This window comes from Mycena indigotica (genome assembly GCF_014461135.1).
Source record: "Mycena indigotica strain 171206Taipei chromosome Unknown Mind.scaff0010, whole genome shotgun sequence".
Classification (NCBI taxonomy): Eukaryota; Fungi; Basidiomycota; class Agaricomycetes; order Agaricales; family Mycenaceae; genus Mycena; species Mycena indigotica.
Window position 1 is genome coordinate 263640 of NW_023503009.1, and position 12128 is coordinate 275767.

Sequence of the window (12128 nt, forward strand, 5' to 3'; positions counted from 1 at the left end):
ACCGTTGGCCACCCATTCCACGTCCCGCGCGAGCTCGACGCGCTTTTCCAGACCATTACATCCATCCCAAGCCCCGTCCAGCGCGCCAGCACGAATGTCCAAGACAGTCCTGAGGAATGAGTGCCGCTTGAGCGGGGGTAAAGAGGGAAAAGAAAGACACACGTGGCGCCCTCCACACGTCCCTCCCAGTGGCCTGAGGCATCGAAAGCCATCTGCAGGGCCGTCGTAGCGATTCCAGGGCGGCCGCGCAAGGGCGGAGCGCGCGCCGTCTGCGGCTCATCGTGGTGCGGGGGAAAGATCGGCGAGGTCACATGGCCTCGGGCCGACCGCCGCTTCTCTCTTCTCCACCACGACCACGATCATGCAGTCTGCGGCGCTTTCCTCGCGCGCTCTCGCCTGCGCGGCGCGGCTCGGGGCTTTCAAGGGAGCCCGTCCGGAACCCATTTAAGGTGCGGCTGCTGAGCACCTTCGTGTTTCACCCGTGCGCTGTCGCTGACTGTCCCGCGCAGCGTCGGCCTGCTTCTCGATGTCCGACTGGGGCTCTGGTACTGGGGGATGGCCAGCGGGAAACCTTCCACGAGGGAACTAGTGCGTTATCGTTTCCCTCCGTGCTTGCTCGTTACTTACTTATTATACGTGCTCGCTAAGCGCCATTCCCCGGTATGCTGTCGAGCCGCCCCACACTTGCGCGGCACATCTCCTTCCCTCGAACCCGGTTCCTTCCCGCTTGTCAGAGCGAACAGAGTCCGAGTCCGCCTCGGCTTCCATCTTCACCTTCTCAGCAATACACGCATATTGCGCGGCTGGAAGCGCTCAATCGAGACGTGGAAGAAGCGGGCCATGATGGTCCTGACTAGGTCCTTTCGGATGCACAAGCTGCCTGCAACGGAGAGGGCCAGTGGCGCGCGCAAGAAGACGAGCGTTCTGGGGCTCGGACGAGTGGTGGAGGGGAGACGCTGGCATGTGGCCCGTGTCAGGCGCCAGAGACGAAGGGCAGCGGTAGCTTGGGACATTTTGTGAGTGTTTTCAGGCGCAACCCACATAGCTAACACTGTCAAGAAGTCCGCTCTCCAACTTGAAAGCTCAAACGTGAGAGGAAAGAAGGAGCGGCGGGTTACAAAGTGCGCGTTGCGACATATGGACATATGGGCCCGCTTTCGCTGGGAAGATGCGGGCCGTGTTGGTCGTGACTGACTCGATGCGCAAGCGACTAACGGCGCGGGAAAGAAGACCGGTGTTCTGGGACGAGTGGTGGAGGGGAAACACTGTCTACGGGCAAGTGGCCCGCGTCAGGTACGAGAGCCGAAGGACATTACACGGGCGGTTAACACAGCTAACACTGTTATCAGGTCCACGCAGCACGCTCCGGAACTCGAAACGCGGCGGCGAGAGGAAAGAAGCCGACCAGCGGCGGCCCTGTTGCAAAGTACGCGTTGCGCCAGTATATGGGCGAGGAGGCGAGTCAACTGAGACGGCCAGCTCGCTCGAGGCGCAGCTCGGTCGTCTCCCCTTCCCACACCTCCCACACTCAATCCAAACCGCACTCGCATTCGCCCTCTTGTTCCCTCTTGGCCAGCCATTTTCAAGTTTAGTCGCTATCGCCTGCAGGCGTGCGGGCCAGCAGCAAGCTCGAAATGAGTCCACCCGCTGCTCGTGTCATTACGCTGCTGCAGCCACGCCCACGTGTCAACACCCATGGACAGCGACGACCTCTCAGATCTCCGCCCTGCGGCTGCGGTCGGTCGCCGGCCGGAATCACGTGCCGATCCCGGCGAAAACGGCCTTTTCTTCTCCACGACCACATCCATGTGCCAAACCTGCCTCGTACCCACGCTGGCAGCTCTCCTGCCTGTAATCTACCCCTACCACTGGTTTACGGCCACTCTGTTCCTCGCCAACGTGGGCAACGGGCAAGACAGACGGGGGATGGGGACAGGTTTGTGGCAACGGCCATAGCTCTCCGCTCAATATCAGTTGCGCCATCGCACTGCACAACCTGACGATGACCACATCGACGGCAAAACTGTCAGCACCGACGACAAGGATGGCACCGGGTAGCGGAGCGGATGTCCTTCGCAACGAGATTGCCCGGCACCAGCTCTACGCGCACGATAGAGTAGCCGACATCGGGTCATTCTTCTCTGAAAAGCCACATACGACGCTACCTCATAGCCTGTCCATCTCCCCGCCGGCGCCCGCTCCAGAGGTTTCCCGCTTTGACTTCCTTTCGCCTCGCGGCCCTTGTTTTGCGCTTGTGATCGTTAAATATCTTGCATCCCGTCACTGAAGCCATCTCTGGCTTTTCTCGCCGCGGAATCACATCGCCGTCGTCAAACAAATCATCGTGCTCTCTTCCTCGCGCTGGAGGGCGCTCCGACGAAACAGATGGGCTTGCCATCTCTATCGCGTCAACAGCCCCGCAACTGGCTTAGTCGACCCCATGTCTATTCGGAAGCACATATCCCTCGCTCCACGGGTTCCAACCTCATTCTAGCTATCAAGACCGACTAGCCGTACCCTGTCCGTCGCTACCGTGACCGCCAGCTATGTGGGCCGCCGTTTGTCTGTTCGGGAGAGTTGCCTCCGAGTCTGGAGATGGCACTGCTCTTGTGCGGATTCAATTCGGATTGCTCGAGAGCCGCGAGGCGCACTGTCTTTGATTTGGTACGTGCCTTCTAGACCGACGATGGCCTCTGAAAGCTCATCGTTGTCTTCAGACTTGAGGGCATTTTAGGATCATAGCTCCAGCATATATGGTCAATTGTTACATTTTTTCTCGAATGACAGATTGTGCCAAATGTTCGTGTCCCTACAACGCAAAGCATAGCTTAACATACCCATCTCTAAGGGCATTCACATTGACAACATGTATAGAGCTGATATTCACGAAGTTGCGTGCTCTACCCGCAAGATGCCCTTCTCCGCTGCCCGGGGCATCAACTGCCGTATCTTCCCACCAAGTGTGTCGATATATTCAGCTGGATCTTCGGCCACGTTACTAACGGTGTAGCAGAACAGGCTCAAAGTCGGATGCACAACAAGCATGCTGTCGAGGGTGGCGAAGGACACGGGATCGAAGATTAGTTGGCTGGGCATCCCAAGGTAATCGGTGAACTGCAAAGTGAGTTCCGTGAGCGCGGTCGCACGAGAGAGGAGAGCGATGGAGGAAGACGGGACGCGCTCCTCCCCATCCTCGAAAAACATTCCGATATATAGGTGGACACGGTGCAGACGTGGGAAGTCCACAGGAAAGGTAAGGGTATCCCGTAGAAGCCGATCTGTTTTTTTGCCTTGTTAGCAGAGGAAAGAGGTTATATGATAACCTTACACTGGAAAGACAGATGAAGTGTCTCCAACGTTTGCGCAGCGAAGAAACATATCTCGAGGTGATTTTGAGTTGCTATATTCTGTAGTGTCAGATGGCGGAGGAAGCTGAAATGGCGTGCAAATTCCAAATGAGAGAAAAGGTCAAGAACCATCCAACTCGACGATATGGTGAGTGATGTGGGTGGAGGTGAGTGGGAATTGTCGTTGTCGTTGTCGACGTCGGAACCATTGTGCTCCGATTCCGAATCTGAATCGAGCGAGAGCCGAACGCGAACGCAGCTGAGAGAGTCAGCAGAAACAAGTGCTTTGCGCACAAGTTCTACAGATAAGCCCTCCACATCCATCAACTTGAAGGAGAGACCTTTCAATTTGCGTGTGCGTTCAAGCTGTCGATGACTGGTATATATGTCGAGGAAAGTCTGAATGATACCCGGGTGAACCACCCGTATCCTAGTGGAATTGCCTCTATATATGGCGGAGCCCTGTATGCGCGCCTCCTTCAGCCGTGACAGACACCGGAAGACAGATGCCACAGTTGTATCTCTCATCGCCAGTGCCATCTCTTCATCGTCAAGGTCCACATTGGTGATTAGAATGGTGAGATGCGTGATATATGCGGCGATATGGGGAGAACTGGTGAGGTGCGCAAGAGCATCGGAAGAGCTGCGCCATCCAGATCCGGTAGGTGGCCGTTTCGAAGAACTTGAAGAGACGTAGAGGTTTGTGTGCAGCCGTCTTTGACAGGCCACGAGGAAGACAGACGCAACAAGGCAGAGGGATTTGAGTGTCGCCCTGTCCTCTTTAGCGATGTTGTCGACGATAGAGTCAATGAGTTCTGGTGGAAGATGAATCATAGTGGGAGACTCCAAACTTCAAAGGGCAATGCTCACCGTGACAGATCATTCATTCCCTTCTCTTCTCGACTGCCATGGGTCATCGTCATCACCCCACTTCCATCCACTTCCCTCTCTCCCCCTCCTTTCCCACCGCTCGCTGGACAACATAGTCGTTTTCGGCTGCCTCCTCAGTACGTCTGTCCTGCTGTCCAACCTTTTGGCGTTGCTGACGCGTTTTCGCAGCACATTCTCGAAACAGCTGGTTGTGAATGGAAGGAGTCTGGACTCTGGGGCCCGGGGAGACCGAGCCTGTGCGAGATGACCGCTGGCTAGACTGGAAGAGAGGTGTGTGGCCGTACTTGAAGCGAGACCTGCGGACCTTCTGACCTCGCCAATACCAGCCTTCCACCAAACTTCCCCTCCAAACGGCATTCCATTCCCTCCGCAACGGGCGCTTGGCTCCTTTTACTCGCGCATCAAGTATACACGATGCACCAGCTCATGCCGCTCATATGCAGGGCCTCACCGCCAGGCCTTTCGACGAGGTCGTCGCAAACAACGCTGCCTTCTCCAAAGCAAACACCTATGCCGACCGCAGGATGCTTACCTGCTCCAGGCAGCCGCTCTAGCATCTCTCGTCACATTACCCTGGACGGTTTCCCGCCTATGCAGGTCAACTTACGAGGCGAAACGTCCGCCACCTAACGCAAAGCTAGCTCGCCATGGAGCTTGCCCACAATCATGTCTCCCCCTCCGCGTCCTCATCCCACGTCACCGATGCATCACCCGCCTTCCTTGCCCGCACCCCCTACCACCCTCGTTGTCCATTCGGCCATCGCTCGTTGCCAAAATCGGCCAGGTCACGTGCCACGCCGGACCTCCGGCGCTGACCGCCCTCCATATATCTCGACAACCATGCGGAGTACTGCCATGTGGGGTGTCTCTCGTGTTACCCTACAGGTAACGACACTCATTGCATTCTTCCGGCTCTCGTTGCTCATGTCGTCGTCAGCGCAGACGTGCTTGGGAGAAGGAAGGGTGGTGGGCGGGCCGGGATGGATAGCATCTTGGGCAGGGCGATTGATCGTCGCGGGAGTGGGCTTTTGAAGAGCGGGCAGCGGGCAATCACCTTCCTAATCCTGTGTGGCGACTAGCAAAAGCGATACTTCCCTGGCTCGCGGGTATAGCGAGTGGATCGAATTGGCTCTCTCCTTACTCTCACTACTATTTCTGTTTCTTATCTCCACTCTGCCTTTTGAAAACAATTGCATTTCTCCCCTCCGTCTCTGCTGCATGTATTCTGACTGCACCAACTCGTCTGGCTACCAGCTACTTGTTCCATATATCTTATCAAGCCGCTGCTTTAACAATGTGGAGCTGGATGAAAGTGAGGCGGAGAGTCTTGGAGGTGCTCGAAGGCTCGCGGCCCAGTATACTTATCTACATGTCGTCACGGTCAGCCGCGTTTTGCTCGTTTTCGCCCAGCTTGCTGACCCTTCCATACTGCCAGCGTTGAAAGCGATGTCAACGGCGAGGAAGACACGTGTACGATGCCCTCTAGATCTCACCTTTGATGTTGCGGGTGGTTGCTGATTCCGCGTTGGCCCTTGTAATCGTTCCCGATGCAAGACCCGCGGAGTTTGAGTATCGACAAGTCAAGGTCGCGCGGCATCAGAGATTTGACAATTCTGCAAGTTGGCGGTAGTAGACAAGAACAGAGTACGAAGGACTAAGCAATAATGATACTCTATCGGCGTGTCGAGCGATGATACATATATAGCCCGCGGGGCATTCCCCCGACCTTCGCAGGTGGAGGCCTGAGTGCCCGTCTTGAAAGCGGCCACCAATGAACCCCGAGGCATAAAACGCGCAAGGTTCGTCTCCAGCTCTGTACCCAGCGGCAGAATGTACTTCAGATGTATTGAAGCCGCTGTCCATCTTGTCAAAACGGTCCCCAGACACAAGACGGGCCATAGCGTCGTGCTCGACAGGTGTATTCCCCACGGAGCTCCCCCAAGAGAGCAGCGACATATACGAAAGACGCCAGGCATCTTGCCGCGGTCACGGTCTTTCCAACGGAGAAGACTTAGCACTAATGTGAAACGCGTAGGAAGAGAGAAGCCATGGCGATGTCGGGTGTGGATCGACGAATGAGTGGATGGGGGGAGTATGTCGGGGAAAGGATTCAAGGAGTCGGCATTTGCCCACAACAGTGGTGCCGATAAACCACGGCAAAGGGGCGGCATATACAGCTTGACCAGCGGCAAGAGCACTGCCAGTGGTAAGCGAGGCGCATGTTATGCTGCGTGAAATCGTGGACCCTGCACCTGTACACGGGGTTTTTTTTAAAAAAGCCTTCTCATTACCAGTGTTAATGTTTTTAAAAAATGCCTCTAATTTATGCCCCTGCCAAAAGGCGGGTTTTACATAGGGAAATGAGAGATCAAAAAAAGGTTTAAAAGGTTGAAAAGCCTTGTCAGGGTGGGCAGTGTGGTAGCTATAAGGCCCCAGACCTGACGTGTGGAAAATTCCTTAAGTATGGGGAAAATACTGAGTAGGGGAAAGGCTAAAAAAGAGGAGAAAAATTGTTGATGCCAAGGTGCCAAGAAAGATACAGAGTTTGACAGCGTGGATTTTATTAAAATGAGGGGAAGACTTGTAAATCACTGATGTTTTTTAAAAATGTTAATATTCTAATTACAAGAGATGTTTTTAAAAAAAACCCCGTATACGCCTGCGTGGACCGCATGCTGGTATCTGAGAACGGCATAACATAGAGTCAGGCGGCAGGATACTAACACGCACCATTCTCCATCTGAGTACCCGCGGCTCGTCGAGCACGAGGAACCCTTCCCCGGCCGGCCAAGGAATGTCCCTCGGGCTATAAGGTCAGAGGAAACTAAGTTTGCTGTACTTGACGAAAACGAGGGGCAGCGATTAAGTAGTATAAAGCTACCTCCGCACCCGCCACACATCGCACAATCCCCATATAGATTCCAGAAAGATGCACGACACATGTGGCCTCGCAAACGCGAAGCCCGGCTCGCCAAATTGCTGCCCAACGGACTCAGCCCGCCCGGGGATACAGTCTTCGTCTCGGACTCAAGATAGCACGACCTCGAGGTAGGGAGAAGCCGCGTATGGCGCTAGCGGGAGAGCGACCCGCGTCTATCGAGGAGAGTGGTAGAAGTCGCCGTAGGTAAATACCGGAGCTGGGAGGAATTTGAATGACGATGGGTTTACGCCGATGGTCTTTCTAGGGGACGATTCACGAAACGAGTGAAACGCTCGAAATACGTCCGATGGGTGTGGGGTGGAAGTGATGAGAACAGGTGATGGGTGATGGGGAAGAAGAGAGGGCAAGACTCAGCTACTACCCTCAACACAAACACCAAATACTGACCCATTTCGATCAATTCAGCGGGCCTGTGACCCGTGACCGTTTGGCCGAAATGTCCAATTCGGCCACAGGCCGAATTTCGCGTGACCTATTACCCGATTAGGAAGTTCGGCGCGCCGCAGGCGCCGAAAATTTCGAAATCTTCCCGATTAGGACAGTTTGGGACCAAAAGATTTGGCTGTGACCCGTGACCCGCCGAAATATTTCGGCCAAAAAATCCGATGTGACCGTGACCCGCCTAATTGAATGAAATAGGTCAGTACCCTAACCAGTAGGTAGATCCAATCAAATACAATGCTCCTTCGATTCGTATGATGACGCGCGCAAGTTCGGGGCTCCTATCAAGGTATATGATAGTTGCAATCTGGTCGTAGTCGATACAAGGTGATATAGTGTAGTTGAAGTAAGGTAAAACCAGTCCGCTCAGCGGCAATGGTCGTGTGAATGTAGTCGGTAAGCTGAATAGAGTTCGGACCGGCGGCGTTATCGGGTCCGATGTCAATCGAAAGTCTTGGCGCTTCTCTATACAGTTACCCCGGATCGTCGTAGTCGTAGTCGTAGTCGAGTGCCCTTATCCTATGATAATCAGGCCGTATTCGTGGTTGCCTCAAGGTGGCGAAAGATTGGAGATGGTTTGGTGTGACGATAGCAATTTGATGGAAAATGATATATTTTTTCAGGTTAGTGGCTTAGCATTTACTTGTATGGTAGAGGTCTCTCTGTAGACGGGGGACAGGTCGCCTGCGATTAGGTGCTAGGTCCAGTAGCTCTCCGATGGAGGCATTTACTGTATTACAAACAAACAAACAAACCCTTTGGTAAGCAGGCCGTTGCCGTGTTCTGTTCGAGGTTGGCCTTATCCTTTGATAATCAGCCAGTGACTGCAACCCGGGTAAGGATTCAATGCCTATCTACCAACATATGCGCTAATTTTATAGGTCGCCGACGGGCTTGGCATCAGCCCACAGCCCGCAGCCGTTGCTGGTCCACCGCCCCCGTCTCTGTCACCGCCCCCCGCCCGTTGCCTACACCGCCCGCTCGTCGGTTGCTGCGCACAACTGCGCTCTCCACCACCGCCTTCCCGTTGCTGCTGCGCCTGCTGCGCCCTCCTGCGGTATCCTACTGCGCCTACTGCGGCACCTCCCTCTACTCGACGCGTCTTCGACGCGTTCCTCGACGCGTCACTGTTGCGTGGCGCACTGCCCGTGACCGCGCACATAGCTCGCCACGTGCCAGGCGCGTCATGTCCCCCAATGAAAAATCCTGAGTGTCCTCACTCAGCGTGGCTATGCCGGACCGGTGTTATAAATACCGCCATCCTCTTGGCGTAGATCTCATTCAAATTCCTTGCCATGTCTTATCCCGCTTATTTCGATACTTCCAGCTTCACGGTTGATCCGTGTTTCCACCTGACCGAGATGGTCACCCCTCAATTTCCTGACTTCCACGTCCCCGCTCCTTCCGTTCTTCTCGAGACGTCCACCGGTCCTCACGGGGAGACTGTCTATCCCCGTATCCACGAGCATCCCGCCGCCGTGACTTCCAGCGACGTCTTTCGTGCTATCCGCTGGCGTCCCGCCGTAACTATTTTGCCATTTTTGCTTGAGTTTCTAACCATCCCGGATAGTACTTGAACAAGTGCGCATATTGCATTGTTCACGATTTGCCCTGCCGTTTCCGCTCTTTTGGTTCCCCATGCGCAAACTGCCTCCTTGCAGCTCATAACGACTGCTCTTTCGTCAACCCTATCCTATTCATGGCCGCACTCCGAGCTTGGCACGCAGAAGAAATTACTGAGGTGTGCGGGGAGCTATCACATCAAATAAGTGATCCAGCCCAATTAGGTATCACCCCTCCTTCTTTTTCTTGATCCGGATAGCTAATTCGTTCCCAGCTATCTGCTTCAATCATGCGATCGAACAGGTCGACCGGGCTGTCCAAGGCTCTATGGGCTTGTTTGAGGTATAAATTTTCTCCTTTTTGTATTCGCCACCATTAATTTACCAAAGGTTGCAACACAGGCCTTTCATAACCTGGCCCTCGACGGTTATAACGACTTGGCACAGTTGCCTAATCGCTCCTCCCACCTCGAGCGTGTCCTTTCCTTGGTTCTCCATGCCCGTACCGTCGAGTAGTACATTATGTAATCTTGCTGACATCTTCCGGCATTGAAAATACGCGTCTCCCGGCTGGACCGCTTCTTTTCTTCCAAATGAGTCCATTGTACCTATTTAATTCCCAATCAAGCTCTTCTTGTGGATCTCTGTGTTTCATATGCCCGCGTCTCGCAGCTTTTCGGGAGTTCGCATTCGAGCGGTTGACTCAGTGATACCAGCGAGTACCTCCGGAGATACCATCTCCTCCGATGGCGCCAATATGTTTATTACTGCGGACATCTTCGTGGCCTGGAAGCCTCCAGCGATTTCTGATCGTCTTGAAGTCTCTATAGACTCCCAAGGCCGGGCCACGTTTTCTCAGGTCAGCCCTCAACCCTACCCGGTGATGGCCACCGACGTGACACGCACCATCAAATTCCGACATCAGGCGCGTATACGCGATTTTTCGTGTTTTTGACGTGTCATATCCTTCTTAGAGCCTCGTCAACTGTTCTAACTGTGTAGAACGGGAGCTGCCGTGCTCATTTCGTTTTATGGGCGTGCTCTGTGGCCCTTGCGCTGCTGCTGGGGATGACTCGTGTTGCTTCTCTGACCCCATCAATTTCGTCAATTCCATCAACAGCTTCCGCGATGCGGAATTGGACGACGTTCGCTCTGATTTAGCTAGCCGTCTATCCGACGGTAGCGTGGACCCTGAGGATGTTGGTGCGTCTTCTCCCTCTCTCTCTTCTTTCGCCAACTCGCGCTAGATTCGTATTACCAACACGCATTGAGACGTGTCAATCGTGTGGTCCAGGGTGCAGTCGACCGCTTCCAAGTACACGTTTTTCATTACGTGTACACGTCACTGACCCGCCTAGGTCACATCAAGCGCCACAGATGGCCTCGTGTTGTCCGGGTATCAGGCTTTTATCGAAGCATGCGACAAACCCAGCTTCCTCGGGCAATTCATCCACTTGTCCGAGGAGGCTGGTGTTTTCCACCCTTCTATTCGAATGGCCGCAGCGCAGCGAGTGTTGACCCTGGCGCGTTCCCAACTAGAGTAGCATGTAGCTATTTTTGAATTCATCATTCTTCTTGTTGATGGTTGCCGTGCTCTATTTTTGTGCTTAGAAACCCGTGGCTTCTCGCCTACTGACGCGTCACCCTGCCGGCCACTGCCTCGTCCTGTGCTCATCGCCTCCCACTGCCTTCGCTGGCAGTGTACTTCGTAGTAACCGTATTAATTCTGACTAATATAAATCTGAGATTCCCCGATCCCCAGATCTTCAGCCCAGCGCCCTACCAGCTTTCCAATTCAACTCTCTCTCATTCAATGTCTTCTTCTACCACCTGTCTCTCCGTGTCCGAGCTTGAGTCTGTCCTCCAGATTCTTCTCGAAGTTCGGAAGCACCTGCCTCACGACCCTGTTGATCGGGACGCCTTCCTAGTGGAGCGCGCCAATACAGTGGTATGTGACTGCTCTATCCCTTTTCTGGCAACACTACCTCATTTGTATTATTCGTGCAGTTGAAACTCAAGGACGCAATTGCCTCTTTCGTGGAGAACTCCTCCGCTGCCGAATGCGTGTTTGCCCTCCGCTCGGCCATGGCCAAAAGTGGGTTCCGTATCGGCGGGCCCTTCGGACGTCTCCTGGCCGATATCGTGGTCTTCTGTTCCGATATCTCGCGTCTACGCCGTGCCGCCCGTAGTCTCAAGAACACCAGCAAAGATCACCAAGGGACTGATCCCTCTGATTCCGCCCTTGCCGATCTTGCCGAATACGCGGCCCGCCTTGCCGAGTGGCAGGTAAATCATTTCTAACAGCATTTTGCCTGGATTGGCCTTATTTTTCCCAGTCTGATCCTATTGGCCATGGTTCTGACGCCATGCGCTGTTCCCCTCCTGCCGACAACCTGCCGGCACCCCCCAGTTCTCCATCCTCCATGCCGGCGCTTGAAATTGTCTCTGATTCTGGAAAATCAACAACTGGTATGCTGATTCTGATTTTTCTTTCCATATTTGACCTCTAATAGTGCGTATTTTAGACGTGCTGTCTCCTATTTCCGAGTTACTTCTCCATTTTAGTGGACTCCGCCCGGGCGAGTCAAGGCCTTTGGTATGATTTTCGCTTTTGTAATTATTTTCGGCCTCATTAGGTCCAGATCCAGTCACCGACGACGTTGTTGTCCGAAACCCGCTTTTCGAGGCTATCCCCGCAAGTCCCTCCGCGGCCCCGCGTAAACGTGCTCGATCCCCCGATCCATCACCGCCTTCATCAGTCAGGCAATCGAAACGGCAGGGTACGCGTGTACCCTTTTGCCGTGCTTCCCCTGACTCATTCCCGCTTCTAGCACGTCGCCCCGCGGTCTTCTCAACGTTCCATCCCGGTCGTCCCATCCCAAGGTCCAAGCGAGGAAGCAGCCCTCCGGCGGCTTCTCTCCCTTGAGTCTCGCATCCAACGACTTG

General features: G+C 54.3%; 1 protein-coding gene across 1 annotated transcript; it reads right to left on the reverse strand.

Moving 5' to 3' along the window:
* Nucleotides 1-2883: 2883 nt before the first annotated feature.
* Nucleotides 2884-4181, reverse strand: MIND_01115000 (uncharacterized protein; the record flags this gene model as incomplete). Its single annotated transcript, XM_037367712.1, has 2 exons — nucleotides 2884-3278; nucleotides 3329-4181. 2 exons carry the CDS (start codon nucleotides 4179-4181, stop codon nucleotides 2884-2886), a joined length of 1248 nt encoding a protein of 415 aa, XP_037215544.1.
* Nucleotides 4182-12128: the final 7947 nt, after the last annotated feature.